General features: G+C 51.1%; 1 protein-coding gene across 6 annotated transcripts in view; it reads left to right on the forward strand.

The window, feature by feature from the left end:
• Window positions 1–17,184, forward strand: part of klc1b (kinesin light chain 1b) — a 99,768-nt gene that overhangs the window by 39,537 nt on the left and 43,047 nt on the right. For 5 of the 6 annotated variants that reach the window (XM_059645086.1, XM_059645084.1, XM_059645089.1 and 2 more), the window contains 10 exons: window positions 1,896–2,124; window positions 2,302–2,389; window positions 2,871–2,972; window positions 5,867–6,040; window positions 7,662–7,761; window positions 8,520–8,572; window positions 9,554–9,621; window positions 14,014–14,122; window positions 15,408–15,422; window positions 15,534–15,695. In XM_059645086.1, coding sequence (XP_059501069.1) covers window positions 1,896–2,124; window positions 2,302–2,389; window positions 2,871–2,972; window positions 5,867–6,040; window positions 7,662–7,761; window positions 8,520–8,572; window positions 9,554–9,621; window positions 14,014–14,122; window positions 15,408–15,422; window positions 15,534–15,695 — 1,100 coding nt within the window. The remainder of the gene's footprint in view (window positions 1–1,895; window positions 2,125–2,301; window positions 2,390–2,870; window positions 2,973–5,866; window positions 6,041–7,661; window positions 7,762–8,519; window positions 8,573–9,553; window positions 9,622–14,013; window positions 14,123–15,407; window positions 15,423–15,533; window positions 15,696–17,184) is intronic. The other variant, XM_059645088.1, reaches the window with a different exon arrangement.

Below are 17,184 nucleotides of genomic sequence, written 5' to 3' on the forward strand. Positions count from 1 at the left end.
TCGCCCTCGGTCTCTTTTCCCCCTCCTCTCACCCTCACCCTCGCCCTGTTTCCCACTCCTCTCGCCCATGCCCTCTTTCCCCATCCTCTCGGCCTCGCCCTTGGTCTCTTACCCCCTCCTCTCGCCCTCGCGCTCTTTCCCCTCTCCTCTCACCCTCATGTTCTCTCGCCCTCGCCGTCGCGATCTCTCCCCCCTCCTCTCGCCCTCGCCTTCACGCACTCTCCCCCGTCCTCTCGCCCTCGCCCTCCCTCCTCTCGCCCTCGCTCTCTCTCCCCCCTCCTCTCGCCCTCGCTCTCTCTCCCCCCTCCTCTCGCCCTCGCCCTCGCGCTCTCTCCCCCTCCTCGTGCCCTCGCGCTCTCTCCCCCTCCTCGTGCCCTCGCGCTCTCTCCCCCTCCTCGTGCCCTCGCGCTCTCTCCCCCTCCTCGTGCCCTCGCGCTCTCTCCCCCTCCTCGTGCCCTCGCGCTCTCTCCCCCTCCTCGTGCCCTCGCGCTCTCTCCCCCTCCTCGTTCCCTCGCGCTCTCTCCCCCCTCCTCTCGCCCTCGCGCTCTCTCCCCCCTCCTCTCGCCCTCGCTCTCTCTCCCCCCTCCTCTCGCCCTCGCCCTCGCGTGCTCTCCCCCTCCTCTCGACCTCGCGCTCTCTCCCCCCTCCTCTCGCCCTCGCTCTCTCTCCCCCCTCCTCTCGCCCTCGCTCTCTCTCCCCCCTCCTCTCGCCCTCGCGTGCTCTCCCCCTCCTCTCGACCTCGCGCGCTCTCCCCCCTCCTCTCCCCCCTCCTCTCCCCCCTCCTCTCCCCCCTCCTCTCCCCCCTCCTCTCCCCCCTCCTCTCGCCCTCGCTCTCGCCCTCGCGCGCTCTCCCCCCTCCTCTCGCCCTCGCCCTCGCCCACGCCCTCGCGCGCTCTCCCCCCTCCTCTTGTCCTCGCCCTCGCCCACGCCCTCGCGCGCTCTCCCCCCTCACGCCCTCGCGCGCTCTCCCCCCTCCTCTCGCCCTCGCGCGCTCTCCCCCCTCCTCTCGCCCTCGCGCTCTCTCCCCATCCTCTTGGCCTCGCCCTCGCCCTCTCTCCCCTTCCTCTCGCCCTCGCCCTCTCTCCCCCTCCTTTCGCCCTTGCCCTCGCCCTCTTTCCCCCCTCCTCTCGCCCTCGCCCTCTTTCCCCCCTCCTCTCGCCCTCGCCCTCTTTCACCCCTCCTCTCGCCCTCGCCCTCTTTCCCCCCTCCTCTCGCCCTCGCCCTCTTTCCCCCCTCCTCTCGCCCTCGCCCTCTTTCCCCCCTCCTCTCGCCCTCGCCCTCTTCCCCCCCTCCTCTCGCCCTCGCCCTCTTTCCCCCCCTCCTCTCGCCCTCGCCCTCTTCCCCCCCTCCTCTCGCCCTCGCCCTCTTTCCCCCCCTCCTCTCGCCCTCGCCCTCTTTCCCCCCTCCTCTCGCCCTCGCCCTCTTCCCCCCTCCTCTCGCCCTCGCCCTCTCTCCCCCCTCCTCTCGCCCTCGCCCTCTCTCCCCCCTCCTCTCGCCCTCGCCCTCTTCCCCCCCTCTTTCCCCCCTCCTCTCGCCCTCGCTCTCTTTTCCCCCCTCCTCTAGCTCTCTTTCCCCCCTCCTCTCGCCCTCGCCTTCTTTCCCCCCTCCTCTCGCCCTCGCCCTCGCTGTCTTTCCCCCCTCCTCTAGCTCTCTTTCCCCCCTCCTCTAGCTCTCTTTCCCCCCTCCTCTAGCTCTCTTTCCTCCCTCCTCCACTTCTTTTCCCCCCTCCTCTCGCCCTCGCTCTCGCTCTCTTTCCCCCCTCCTCTCGCCCTCGCCCTCTTTCCCCCCTCCTCTCGCCCTCGCTCTCTTTCCCCCCTCCCCTTGCCCTCGCCCTCGTTCTGCCAGTTTTGCAGTGGTGTATCTCTAAATCCACTCTCTGTTTCTCTCTCCCGCAGTCAGTCACCCTCACAGCAGCAGTGCTGTTGCAGCTGCCCAGCAGGGTGGCTACGAGATCCCAGCCCGCCTGCGGACCCTGCACAACCTGGTGATCCAGTACGCCTCCCAGGGACGCTACGAGGTAGCAGTGCCCCTCTGCAAGCAGGCACTGGAGGATCTGGAGAAGACTTCAGGCCACGATCACCCTGATGTAGCCACCATGCTTAACATCCTGGCACTGGTCTACAGGTGAGTACAGCACTGGGTGCAGGGTCCACACTGCCAGGCAACCCTTTCTCTGTGCCCACACACTGGCTTCCTGTGCCTCTGTGGTCTCTGTCTGGATGAAACTTGGTCATATCTGGTGCATGCTGGAGCAACTGCGCTTAGCTCTCTCTCATCCCAACCTGTTCTGTCTCCACACAGGGACCAGAATAAATACAAGGAGGCAGCCCATCTGTTAAACGATGCCCTGTCCATCAGAGAGAAGACCTTGGGCAAGGACCACCCAGCTGTAAGTGGAACACGCTGCTAGATCTGGCATAGAGATTGGGCAACAGCATGTGGGACCCGGCTCTCAGCAAGCCATGTCAAACCCCACCACCCCCCCACGACGCCCCATCCACCCCACCCCAGCTCACTGCACCTCCTCACCCAGACCACTGAAAGCTGTCACCAGTTTGAAGAGGAGGGATAGGCTGTGTAACAATTCAACACTGAATCAGAGCTTCTCCTGCCCAATCCAACACTGCACACTCACTAGGCATGACAACACAGGAAACCCTATAAAAGCACAGTGTTAGCTCCAGCATAAAGCTCCCTCTACACTGGTCCGATCAGACATCCCCAGGACAGGGACAGCATGGGGTTAAATACAGAGTGAAGGTTAAGGTTCCTTCTTTTCTTATTTCCAGTCATAATGTTGAGTTTCAGGGAGAATGCTTCCCAGTTTTTCGACATTGTTTGCCTTACAAATTGCTGTGTGTTGCATGCAGGTGGCAGCAACACTCAATAACCTGGCTGTTCTGTATGGCAAGCGAGGCAAGTACAAAGAAGCCGAGCCTCTGTGTAAGAGAGCGCTGGAAATCCGGGAGAAGGTAAGCACACCGTGCCTCCAATGCAGCGTCATGACAACCAGTAACAGGACAGGGCTGTCAAACAGTTCACCACAGTGCAGAGATATCCAGCTCCAACTGCCTCAATATCATGGCCTACAGTCAGCTCCAGAGGGAGATAAGGGCTTCCCCATTACTGAGGGGGCGCCGTGCCGCCGGAGGGTTGGTGCTGAGGAGGCGCTACACTTTTGAGTCTCCCCTGTAGCCTGATAAATATGTGTGTAAAAATTTGCTGTGTTAAATATCCTTTATTGTCATGTGTATTGGATAGAAGATACAGTGAAAAGTGTACTGTTGCTCTGCATAAGGACAGAAGACAGATTCTTTGGCCAGTTCATTCCCAGGAGCTAGGTTTGTGTTTATTCGTCAAGAAGTGTGGGTATTGCTGTCTGAGCCAAAGTTTTGCCCATCCGTAAGCCACTGCATTTTTTGATGTGTCCTCCTCAGGAGGGAGTTCCATGTATTTTACAAAGCAACTCTGAAGGACAGATAATGTTTTTCCAAGTCAGGGTGATGTCTGAATAGGAGAGGGTCCTGTTCATGGAGCTCCCACGTGTCTGTTAATGTTGTCCTTCAGGCGGTAGACTTTGCGAGTTTAGAAGATGCCTCGCAATACACAGCAACCCGAGATTAATTCCTGATCATACGGTCAAGGAGCCTTTAGGAAACCATATTGATAACCTGATAGGATTTTACATTCAGTTTCAGACTGAGGAGCTGGAGTCTGGAACTGTTGTCTTAATCTTAGAAATGGCACCTGCAAGGCAATAAAGCAGAAATTTGCTAAAATGAACCAGAAAAATAGGTTAAAAAGAAAGCCATTTGAGCAGCAGTGGTCACCCCTTTAATTACACTTCAAAAGGTGTTGAAAAGAGCACTCGGGGAGAAGGAAGCCCCACTCTTGTTCACAAGGGAAACACACAAGAGCAGCTGATTCAGGGAAAGCACAATAACATTGGGCAGAATATTGCGCAGGTTTTCAAAACTGGCAAAGAGTGGGAGAGAGAAATGGCAGTGTGAGAGACATCTGGCGAGGAATGTACTAACAAATCAAAGTGCCTCTGCAAGTATTTACATTGGAAAGAGCAGCTGAAGTGAGCACTGTCCCTTCGACTGAGAGATTGCGGAATTGCTACTTGAAAGAAGTGTGTGGTGGGAATTTTGAATAGTTGTGGTGCCTGTCTTCACTGTAGAACACAAAGAACATATACAGCATGGATGGAACTCAGGAAGTGCAACACGGGCAACAACTTGAAGAAAGTGCTTCACAAATGCCCTGGAATTTTTTGAGGCAGTAACTAGACCAGTTTAGTATGAACTAGTGGATATAGCGTATTTGAATTTTCAGAAGCATTTTGATAAGGTCCTCCAAAAGGGGGTCGTGAGCAGTATTAAAAGCCAGTAGGGTGTAATATATTGGCTTGGATTAAGAGTTGGTGGGGAAACTGACAGTGTGATTAGGTGGCTGTTTTTCCAGATTGTAGGCAGCGACTAGAAACATGCTTCGAGGACAGTGTGCTTGAGCTGCAGCTGTTCACAGTATGTATAAATGACCTTGAGCATGGAACTGAATGCCGCAGTTCCCAGCATGCTGACAGTTCAAAACTGGGTGGGATTGTGGCTTAGGGGGAGGATGCAAGGAGGCTTGAAGATGATTTAGACAAGTTGATTGAATAGGCCAGCGCGTGGCAGAATCACTACAAAATGGCGAAATGCGAAACTATCCAACGTGGAGTGAGAAACCAGAAGGGCAGAGTATTATATAAATGGTGATCTGTTGGGAAGTGTGGGCGTATAGAGATACCCCCTATAGATCAATCAGTGAAAGCAGACTGGCAGGCGCAGCAAGCAATTAGGAAGGCAAATGATACGTTAACCCCCATCGCAGTAGGACTGAGATTGAGAAATAGTGATGTCTTGCTGCAGTCAGACGCGGCCTTGGTGAGAACACACCTGGAGTACTGCCTACAGGATGGGTTTCCCTACCTGAGGCCGTGCGGTGAGAGGGTCTCTCGGCTGGTACTGGGGATGGCAGGACCCTGCTATGAGAAAGCATGGGTTCAACAGGACCTGTATTCACTCGATTTTTAGAAGGATGTGAGGGGATCTGACAAAAACACATAAAAAAATAACAGGGCAAGTCAGACAAGATACAGGGAGGATGTTTTCCCTGGCTGGGGAGTCTACAGCCAGCCATCACCGTTTCAGGATACTGAGACAAGGAAACATTTCGTTCAGGGGACTAAACCTATGGGGTTTGCTACAACACACAGCTGTGTGACTGGTCACTGAGTGTATTAAAAAAAATTAGTAATTTTTTTGATTTTCATGACATCAAAAGAAATGTGTAGTTTGCGCATTTGCCCTATGTCTGCGTGGGTTTCCTCCCACAGTCCAAAGATGTGGAGTTTAGGGTGGATTAACCAAGCGAAAGTGCCCATAGTGTCTTGGGATGTGCAGGCAAGGTGATTTAGTCATGGGAAATTCGGGGTTATGGGATTAGGAAGAGATGTCCTTTGAGGGCTTGGCACAGGCTTGATGGGCCACATGGCCACATTCCATACTCTAGGGGTTATTTATTTGAAGACAGCAGGAATATGGCATTAAAACAGAGGATCAGCCATGATCATGTTGAATGATGGGGCAGGCTGGATGGGCTGAATGACCTACTTGTACTCTTTGTTTAATAACCTGTGTCTCCCTGTTGCCTTCCCGTCTACTTTTATGTCTTCCACAGACTTAGCTATCATACACTCCCTTTGCTGGCCCAGGTGGTATATTGTAAATAGTTGCGGCCTCAGCACGGATTGGTGTTGCAGCTCTAATCAGCTATCTGCATTGTCTCACGCTCTGATATGCTTATTTTCCTGACATAGGTCCTGGGCAAAGATCACCCTGATGTAGCCAAACAGCTGAATAATCTGGCGCTGCTGTGTCAGAACCAGGGCAAGTATGAGGAGGTGGAGTACTATTACAGACGGGCTCTGGAAATCTACGAGTGTCGGCTCGGACCTGACGACCCAAACGTGGCCAAGACCAAGAACAACCTGGTGAGCTGTCAGGCCTTTGGGTAACGCTACAAGAAGATGGGACCGTGGCGTGGGCAGGGGCTGGGGAGAGGGTGGGGCACTGGAGTGAGTGAGACCCCTGTGATGGTAGGGACGGTGGGGGCAGTGGAGGGCGTGGGACCCCAGTGGGGGTGGGAGCAGTGGAGGGCGCAGGACCCCAGTGGGGGCGGGGTCAGCGGAGGGAGCGGGACCCCGACCTGAGTCGGGGTGGGGGCAGCAGAGGCCGTGAGACCCTGGTGGGTGCGGGGGCAGTGGAGGGCGTGGGACCCCAGCAGGGGTGGGGGTGGGAATGGGGGCAGCAGAGGCTGCGGGACGCCGGTGGGGGCGGGGGAGGCGGAGGAAGCGGGACCCCGGTGGGGGCGGGGGCGGGGGCGGGAGTAGCAGAAGGCGCGGGATCCCGGCAGGGGTGGGGAAGGGGGCAGCAGAGGCCGTGGGACCCCGGTGTGTGCGGGGACAGCGGAGGGCGTGGGAATGGGGGCAGCAGAGGCTGTGGGACCCTGGCGGGGGCGGGGCAGCGGAGGGAGCGGGACGCTGGTGGGGGCGGGGGAGGCGGAGGGAGCGGGATCCGGCGGGGTGGGGGCAGCGGAGGGAGCGGGACCCCATGGGGGGTGGGGCTGAGGGCAGCGGAGGGAGCGCCAGCTGGGTGTTGGGAATTCAGTCAGGCTTGTGGGAGGACAGTGGGTGGTGGGATGTGCAAGGAGGAGCAGCAGTGTAGTAAGTTGTTGGGGGAGTATGGTGTGAAAGGAGAGGGTGCTGGAAGAGGCCGGTGAGTACTGAGGTTTTGTTGTGAGTGGGAAAATGAGATGAGAGGAGAATGCTCTGAGGGAGTACGGGACGTTGGTGTTGGGGGAGTGAGGATACATGATGGCTTGGCTGTATCGTGCATTGATGGAGGACCCTAAGACTTCCCCTCTCCTGGGCACTGATCCTGCCCTCACCTTCCTGTGGAAGGGCACTGATGTGGGGTCTGGCAGGAGGTTGGATGACCTGGGAAGGATTCTGAAAGACATGATACATTGGATGAGTGAGGAAACTCAAGATTTCGTGGTGGATTGGCTGCAAAGGAAGGGTAGTTGTTGGTGGCAGAAGAGAAACCATGATCAGGAAGGTGGTTGTACTTGGGCATCCTTTGGTCACTTACAGCATGAGGGTGCTGCTTTTAGATAGCATTTATTGCCCATCCCTAATTACCCAGAGGGCAGTTGAGAATCAACCACATTGCTGTGGGGCTGGAGTCACATGTAGGCCAGACCAGGTAAGGATGGCAGTTTCCTTCCCCAAAGGACGTTAGTGAACCAGATGGGTTTTCCAACAATCGGCAATGGATTAACAGTCATCATTAAAATCTTAATTTCAGATATTTATTGAATTCAAATTCCACCGTCTGCCATGGCACGATTCAAACCAAGAGCGTTTTCATGGTGTCCAGATTAACAGTCCAGCGATAATGCCACTAAGCCATTGCCTCCCCTTCTTCAAGTCTATCCCTTTTGCCATTCGGGTCTGCTGATACCCGCAAATGTGTTACTTATGTTCACGTTCTCCCCTACTCTCCAGGTTAAAAGTGGATTTACTGAGCTGACCACTGCTTCCTCTTTGACAGGCATCATGCTATCTGAAGCAAGGCAAGTACAAAGAGGCAGAGACTCTGTACAAGGACATCCTAACTCGTGCTCACGAAAAGGAATTCGGATCAGTCAATGGTATGTTCCAAAAAAAAATCTAAAACGTGGGTCCTGGAAACAAAACGTTTATTAAACAAATTGCAAAAACTTTTTTTTAAAAAAACTCACCACAAAACCAAATTTCATTAACTCTCTTTCGTTCACTCATCATTGAAACCCCTCCCTCTGTCTGACAGTCAAAAGTTCTTTCTCTATCGCCTCATTGAAACCCCTCTCTCTGTCCCTCCATCAAAACCCCTTCCCATTATTCACTAGCTTTCTGAGCTTTGCTGATGACTGACTGATGTTTAGTAGCATTTCCGTGAGGAGGATAGTATGACATGAGTTGTTTGGTGGAGGTAGGATGAGTGACTGGTGTAGGGAGTACAAGGGGACTGGGTGGGGATGGAACTAGATGCAGTTTGAGGGCCATTGAGGTTGCTGAGGGTGGGGAAAGGTGGGTGCAGATGTTGGGGACGAGGAAGGGGATAGTGAGTTGTTTGGGAGTGGGGGGGTGGGGAGTGCGGAGATAGGGGAGGGATAGCGAGATGTTCCAGGGAGGGGGGGAACAGGATAGTGAGATGTTGGAGAGATGGGAGAGGGAATAGTGAGATTTTGAGGGGTCAGCGGGGGCTGGGAAGATGTTCGGTTGGGGGGAAGGGTGTAAGGGTGTTAAGAATGGTGTTTGGTAGGAGCGGTTTGGAGTGAAGGGTGGGTTTTGAGGGGGAGGGATGTGCAGGAAGGAGTGTAGATGTTGGCAGGTGGAGAGCTGTCTGACACAATCTGGCTGTTTCTAGGTGAGAACAAACCCATCTGGATGCATGCAGAGGAACGTGAAGAGCTCAGTAAGGTGAGTGACACTCTCTCCATCTCTTACCTGTTAATGTCAGTGTGGAGTAAACTTGCCTGAATTACTGCAGAGCTCAGTGTTATCAAACCTCTCTGTGTGACATTTCCTAGCAATCGATACAAGTGAGTGGTTTGCCAGGCCATTGCAGAGAGCAGTTGAGAATCAGCCACATTGCTGTGGGTCTGGAGTCACGTAGGCCAGACCAGGTAAAGATGGCAGTTTCCTTCCCTAAAGAGCATTAGTGACCAGATGTATTTTTCTGACACTGGACACTGGTAGATTCTTAATTCCAGTTTTTTTTTAAAATTGAATTTAAATTCCATCATCTGATGTGGGATTTGAACCTGGATGCCCAGGGGGTTAGCTGAGTTTCTGCATTGACAGTCTAGCAATGATACCTCCCCACCTTTTGCAACCAAGCTAAGGCTGAAGTTGGGGAGTATGATGCCAAGTCCTGGGTCACCATAGTACTCTTGAGTTAACAGAAGCTGTATCGCTGTAATGGAATAGATGTAGGCAGTGGCCGAGAGGAGGATGAAATGTGAAACATCAGGAACAGGCAGAGTCTCTGCAGCCCCTGAAGCCTGTTCCATTGTCTGTTGAGCTCTACTTTATCCCCACACACTCTCATGAAGAAGAATCTAGTGATCACAAATCTAAAACGATCAAGTTTTGGAGCATTCCATGGTATTTGACGAAATCTACAACTTGTGAGATACCAGAGTATACCATGAGCTGATATGTAGCAGTATATATTTACACCTCACCTGTTCCAAGCAGAGACAATCTAACCGTCACTGTGGAGAGAGGTTGTGGTGAAGTTGGGCTGGGTGTCGTCAGTGAATGTGTGAAAACTGAAGCTGTGCCTTTCGATGATGTTTGTGCTGAGAAGTAGGAAGGAACTGAGGGGAGTACAACATAACAGGGAGAACTGAGCTGGTGATGAGGCTTCTCATTGGAAATGATCTTCTTCTGTTGCAGGGCAAACACAAGGACAGCGCTCCGTACGCAGAGTACGGCGGCTGGTACAAGGCTTGCAAAGTCACCAGGTAGGCCAAGGCCAGCCAGTGCGCAGAGCCCGTCTCCAGGAATGAGGAGGCCGCGGCAAAAGGGTGTGCCGTTTAACCTGAGTGCTTCACGTTACCCTGTGATACTCTCGTTCCTCAAACCTTTGAGTAATGGCTGATAGGAAATATTCAAGCGAGGAGGGAAGTCATTTGTGGGAGGTGGTTATGAGCCTCTCGTCTTCTAGAATGAAATATCCAGGAACAGAGAATGGGGGCTTGTGACAAACTGCCCAATAATTATCCTGGGTGATTGGAGAAATCAACTTGCCAATGGCAGCCAGGGAAAAAAGGTTCATAGTATTTCACTTGCTGAATTAAAGTTTGTATGGTTCGGGGTGAGAAACAGGAGGGGGACACTGACCTCGTTGGATATTTGTTATAGGCTTCCACATACTGGGGAGGAAGTAGGAGAGAACATATGTACGCAGGTTACAGAAATCTGCAGGACAGGTAAAACATAGAACGTCACAGCGCAGTACAGGCCCTTCGGCCCTCGATGTTGCGCCGACCTGTAAAACCAATCTGAAGCCCATCTAACCTACACTATTCTATTATCGTCCATATGTTTATCCAATGACCATTTAAATGCCCTTAAACTTGGCGAGTCTACTACCGTTGCAGACAGGTCATTCCACACTGTTACTACTCTCTGAGTAAAGAAACTACCTCTGACTTCTGTCCTATATCTATCACCCCTCAATTTAAAGCTATGCCCCCTCGTACTAGCCATCACCATCCGAGGAAAAAGGCTCTCTCTGCCCACCCTATCTAATCCTCTGATCATCTTGTATGTCTCTATTAAGTCAACTTTTAACCTTCTGTCTAACGAAAACAGCCTCAAACCCCTCAGCCTTTCCTCATAAGACCTTCGCTCCAGACCAGGCAACATCCTTTGGAAAGGGTGCAGAGGAGATTTACTAGGATGTTGCCTGGTCTGGAGGGAAGGTCTTACGAGGAAAGGCTGAGGGACTTGAGGCTGTTTTCATTAGAGAGAAGAAGGTTGAGAGGTAACTTAACTGAAACATATAAAATAATCAGAGGGTTAGGTAGGGTGGATAGGAAGAGCCTTTTTCCTAGGATGGTGACAGCGAGCATGAGGGGGCATAGCTTTAAATTGAGGGGTGAAAGATATAGGACAGATGTCAGAGGTGGTTTCTTTACTCAGAGAGTAGTAAGGGAATGGAACGCTTTGCCTGCAACGGTAGTAGATTCGCCAACTTTAGGTACATTTAAGTCGTCATTGGACAAGCATATGGACGTACATGGAATAGTGTAGGTTAGATGGGCTTGAGGTCGGTATGACAGGTCAGCACAACATTGAGGGCCGAAGGCCCTGTACTGTGCTGTTATGCTCTGTGTTAAATCTCCTCTGCACCCTTTCCAAAGCTTCCACATCCTTCCTATAATGCGGTGACCAGAACTGTACACAATACTCCAAGTGCGGCCGCACCAGAGTTTTGTACAGCTGCAATGTGACATCATGGCTCTGAAACTCAATCCCTCTACCGATAAAACCTAACACATTGTATGCCTTCTTAGCAACCCTATCAACCTGGGTGGCAACTTTCAGGGATCTATGCACATGGACACCGCGATCTCTGCTCATCCACGCTACCAGGAATCTTACCATTAGCGCAGTACTCTGTATTCCTCCAGGAATATGGGAGGGTTGTGATTGTTGGTGATTTAAATTACCACAGGGTAGACAGGATCAAGATAGTGTGTGCATGGAAGGGGAGAAATTCCTTATAGTGTATGCAGGAGAATGTTCCGGAACAGTGTATTTCTGGGAGGTGGCTGTGCTGGCTCTGGTCTTAGGAAGTGAGGCAGGCCAAGTGGAGAACATCAGAGGTGGAGAGCATCTGGGAAGAAGTGATCATAATATAACACAGTTCACTATTAAGTTGGGAAAGGATAAAAAGCAGTCAAAAATTAAGATACAAGACTGGGAAAGGGCAGATTTTAGGGATTTAATGGTGGAACTGAAGTAGGTTAATTGGAAACACATTAGGGTAGACAAAAGCAAGCATAAAAATGGGAATTTTTCAAGAGGGAGATAAGAAGTGAGAATGCTAGGTACAGACCGATGAGAAATAAATGTCTGTCCTCCCTGGACTGTCCTGTCCCCTCCTTACCTCCCCACCTGTACTCACCTCCTATCTTCTCTATCCATCTTCGATCTGTCTCCCTATTTATTTCAGAACGCTCTCCCACCTCCCTCTCCGATGAAGGGTCTAGGCCCAAAACATCAGCTTTTGTGCTCCTCTGATTCTGCTGGGCCTGCTGTGTTCATCCAGCTCCACACTTTATCTCAGATTCTCCAGCGTCTGCAGTTCCCATTATCTTGCAAATAAATATAGGGTATCCAAAGCTCGAGTACCCCGGATGACTAAGGATATTGACGAGGAAATAAGGAAGAGAAAGGAGGCATATAATGGATACTAGAATAATAATAGCAACAGAAATCAGGAAGTGTACCTGAAATGCAGGAGAGAGGTTAAAGCTGAATTAAGGAAAGCTAAGAGGAGACATGAGGAAATAATGTCAGGCTACGCTAAAACAAACAGTAAAATGTTCTTCAATCAGATTAGCAGTAAAAGATTTCTGAAGGATAGAGTGGGGCCCATAAGGAACAAGCAGGCTAAGCTGCTCACTGAAGCTAAGGGAGTGCTGGGTAGTACCAAATAAATACCTTGCTTCCATCTTTACCCAATTGGAAGAAGGTAAGAATGGCCCAGTTGAAGATGTGGGTGCTGAGGAACTGAGCAGTATAGCGGCACATAAAGAAAAGGGGCAGCACTCCAGGTCGAGAAATTGCCAGGCCCAGATGGGATGCGTCCTAGATTGCTGAGAGAGGTAAGGGAGCACATCACAGAGCTGTTGACAGAAATTTTCTGCCAGGCCTTGCCAAGCATAATATTAATCCCTGAGGATTGCAAATGTGACCCTGTTGTTTAAGGAAACTGCAGACTTCTCGACAGTCAGAAAGCTGCTGGAGGCCAGAACACAGGATTAGAGAAAGATATAACATCAACCCCATCTCTCAGGAAGGATGTACTGGCCCCAGAGCGGGTTCAGAGGAAGTTCATGAGAATGGTCCCAGGAATGAAAAGCGGAACATTTGAGGACTCTGGGACTATACTCATTGGAGTTTAGAAGGATGAGGAGGGATCGAATTGAAGCTTACAAAATACAGAATGGGCTGGACAGCGTGGATGTTGGGAAGATGTTTCCATTGAGAGACTAGGACCCGAGGGCACAGCGTTAGAGTAAAGGGAAGACCCTTTAGAGCGGAGATAAGGAGAAACTTCTTCATCCAGAGAGTGCTGAATCTATGGAAACCACTGCCACAGAAGGCTGTGGAGACCAGGTCATTGAGTATATTTAAGACAGAGATAGATAGGTTCTTGGTTATCATGGGTTACAGGGAGAAAGCAGGAGAATGGGGTTGAGGAACTTATCAGCCGTGATTGAATGGTCGACCACTCAATGGGCTGAATGGCATAATTTCTGCTCCAATGTCTTATGGTCTTATAGCAACACGGCTTTGTCAAGGGCAGGTCATGTATGACAAATTTGAGTTCTTTGACAAGGTGACACACGCAGAGGTGACCTAATTGAGGTGTTCAAAATGATGAACAAGCTTGACTTACTAAAGAAGGATATTCTGTTTCCACTAACTGGTATGTCAGTAACTAGGCTTCACAATTTCAAGATTGTTAGCGAGAGAGCTAGGAGTGAAATGAGGAGATACTCCTTTAATTAGAGTTGTTAAGATTTGGAATACGCTGCTTGGGAATGTGCTGGAGGTGGATTCCATAGGTTTCAAAAGAGAGCTGGATGGTTATTGGAAAGGAGTGACAGAGCTGCGGAGAATGGGACTAGCTGGTAGAACTCAGGACCTGCTGCAGACACGATGGGTCAAATGACCTCCTTTTGTACTACAAAGTTCTTTGAATCTATGGCTGTATTTTCAGGACAGTTTCCTAACGTGTTCTCATGCCAACCACAGAACGAAGTGCTCCGGGCCTGGCAGTGACGGGGGGGGTGGGAGGGAAACGTTCTGAATTAACTATTCTAATCTTGGTGATAATGAACTGATTTTTGAATAGTACAACAGCAGGAGTCATAGTGACATGATTTACCTTAGCTTTTGGTTTCAGAGTATGTGTCTAAACCTAGCACTGCAAGTTGAACCGAAATTCATGTGATTGAGTCTGTCTGAAGATTGAGCTGGGGAACTGGGACAAGGGACGTACAATGAATGATTGATATTTCAAAACACTGAGCAAATCTGCAGCTAACAGGACAGAAATATTCTGGAGGAAGGAGGTAATATTAGCCTGCTGAGTAATATCGAACCCTTTATCTCAGTCCTACAGTCAACACCACACTGAGAAATCTTGGAGCATTGTACAGACGACAGGGCAAGCTGGAAGCTGCTGAAACTCTTGAGGAGTGTGCTACCCGTTCCCGCAAACAGGTAATTCACGTTTCACTGTGTGATAGTCCCATCCCGCCGACAATGTACCCCAGTGTTATACAGCAACAGACCTGTCCCCCACCGGTACTGTACCCCAGTGTTATACAGCGACAGACCTGTCCCCCACCGGCATTGTACCCCAGTGTTACACAGCGACAGACCTGCCCCCACCGGTACTGTACCCCAGTGTTATACAGTGACAGACCTGCCCCCACCAGTACTGTACCCCAGTGTTATACAGTGCCAGACCTGTCCCCCACCGGTACTGTACCCCAGTGTTATTACAGTGACAGACCTGCCCCCACTGGTACTGTACCCCAGTGTTATACAGTGACAGACCTGTCCCCCACCGGTACTGTACCCCAGTGTTATACAGTGACAGACCTGTCCCCCACCGGTACTGTACCCCAGTGTTATACAGGGACAGACCTGCCCCCACCGGTACTGTACCCCAGTGTTATACAGTGACAGACCTGCCCCCACTGGTACTGTACCCCAGTGTTATTACAGTGACAGACCTGCCCCCACCGGTACTGTACCCCAGTGTTATACAGTGACAGACCTGCCCCCACTGGTACTGTACCCCAGTGTTATTACAGTGACAGACCTGCCCCCACCGGTACTGTACCCCTGTGTTATACAGTGACAGACCTGTCTCCCACCGGTACTGTACCCCAGTGTTATACAGGGACAGACCTGTCCCCACCGGTACTGTACCCCAGTGTTATACAGTGACAGACCTGTCCCCACCGGTACTGTACCCCAGTGTTATACAGGGACAGACCTGTCCCCCACCAGTACTGTACCCCAGTGTTATACAGTGACAGACCTGTCCCCACCCGTACTGTACCCCAGTGTTATACAGGGACAGACCTGTCTGTACTGGTACTGTACCCCAGTGTTATACAGTGACAGACCCGTCCCCCACCGGTACTGTACCCCAGTGTTATACAGTGACAGACCTGTCCCCACCTGTACTGTACCCCAGTGTTATACAGCGACAGACCCGTCTGTTCTGGTACTATACTGGTGTTTTTTGTTGCATTTCCTTTATTATAAATCTTGGGAATTGCTCACTGATTTGGACTTCATTTGACTTGTGGAAATATCTCAATAGTGATGAGGTTTTATTTGCTTGCTAAGAACTGTAGTGAGTCTGTTGACCTGAATTTGTGTATCTCTCCCTCTCTCTTTCTCCCCCTCCCCCTTCCCCCCGCCCCTCCCTCTCCCTCTCTCTCTCTCCTTCTGTCTGTCTCTCCCCTCCCCTCTTGCTTCATCTGCCAAGCTGCAGCCTACCACTGTAAGTTTTCAGCTTTTAATTCCTGCGATTCAAAATTAATTGATGCCATGTGGCTCGTTGATTCCAGACTGTGACCTGCTTGTGGTTGCTGTCTCTTCTCTGTCCTGGCAGGGCATCGATCCCATTCACCAGAGCAGGGTCGTGGAGATTCTGAAGGACGGGGAGCCTGCTGATCGGAGGAGGTCCCGTGACAGTGCGGCTGGCCCCCCAGTGAAGTATGAGAGCAGTTTGGAAGGTGGTGAGGAAGTCAGCGTGGCGGTGGAGTGGACTGGGGTGAGTCTGATTCACTGGTTGCTGTTCACCATTGTTTCCTGTCACTAGCGCACGCTCAGTTATCAGGGGAGCCTTGTTTTCAGGATGGAGATGGAAACAGAGCCACGTGCCTCATTGCCTTGCTGCATCCCTGCCAACTGTTGGCCCCTATCCAGCTCAGACCTGCTTGCTGATGGTGGAGCTGGTGAAATTAGTGCTGGTTCACAAGGTCAAAGCTCTTCCTGATGGTCTTTCACGGTCAGCCTGCCATCCTTTCAGCAGCAACCCCCACCGTCCCCTGTATCTCCAGAATGACAACCTCTTCACTAATGTCACCTTCTTATTGAGTTCTCCTCCCTTCAAAACACGCGGGCCCAATCACCCTGCTGCTTCTCTGTCTTATGCAACATCTGTTAATGACCTGGAAGAAGGAAGTGAACATGCAGTAGCAAAATTTGCAGGTAACACAAAAATAAACGCAAAGGCAGTTTGCAAGAGGTGTACAAACAGTTTACAGAGAGAGCAAAAACAGAAATTGCTGGAAAAATTCAGGTCTGGTAGCATCTGCGAAAAAAAAATCAGAGTTAACATTTTGGGTTCGGTTCCGAACGACCTCGTTCTGAGGGTCACCGGACCGGAAACATTAACTCCAACTTTTGTCTTCACAGATGCTGCCAGACCTGCTGAGCCTTTCCAACAACTTCTGATTTTGCTCCTGATTTACAGCATCCTCAGTTCTTTAGGTTTTTCATTTACAGAGAGATCTAAGTGGTAAATAATGTATAGTGTACACAGGTAATTGGAGGATTTGAAGAGGGTTGGAGTATAAGAGTAGGGAAGTCTTAATACAACTGTACAAGGTGCTGGAGAGGCCACGTCTGAGAGGACTGTGAGCAGGTTTGTCCCCTTATTGAAGGAAAGATATCATTTCATTGGAGGCAGTTCACAGAAGGTTCACTGGGATGATCCCTGGCACGGAGGGATTGTCTTATGAGCAAAGGCCGGAACTGAGTTCACTGGAATTTGAAGGAATGAGAGCTGATCTCATTGAAACATCTCAGATTCTTAAGGAGTTCAACAGGGTAAATGCTGAGAGGATGTTTCCCCTCATGGAAAGTCAAGGACTAGAGGGCACAGTCTCAGAGTAAAGGGAAACAATTTAAGACTGAGCTAAGGGAGAAATCTCCTCTGAGGGTTCAGAGTCTTGGGAACTCAATGACACAGAGAGCTGTGGGGGCCAAGTCCTTGTATACATGTGAGGCTGAGATTGGTTCTTGATAACTTGGGGAATCAAGGGTGACAGGGAGAGAGCAAGAAAGTGGGCGTGAGGAATTTTGGATCAGTCATGATATTGCTAAGTGGTGGAAATCCTGTTCCTATTTCTGATAGTCTCTCTCCCAACCCTACACCACCTGCTTTCTCTGCACTACCCTCTACCCACTGTCTGTACCCCTCCCTCTGTAGGTATGAAATTAGTGATACTCCACAGCACTTTGCTCAAAGCCAGGGT

Source organism: Stegostoma tigrinum, chromosome 4 (genome assembly GCF_030684315.1).
Source record: "Stegostoma tigrinum isolate sSteTig4 chromosome 4, sSteTig4.hap1, whole genome shotgun sequence".
Classification (NCBI taxonomy): Eukaryota; Metazoa; Chordata; class Chondrichthyes; order Orectolobiformes; family Stegostomatidae; genus Stegostoma; species Stegostoma tigrinum.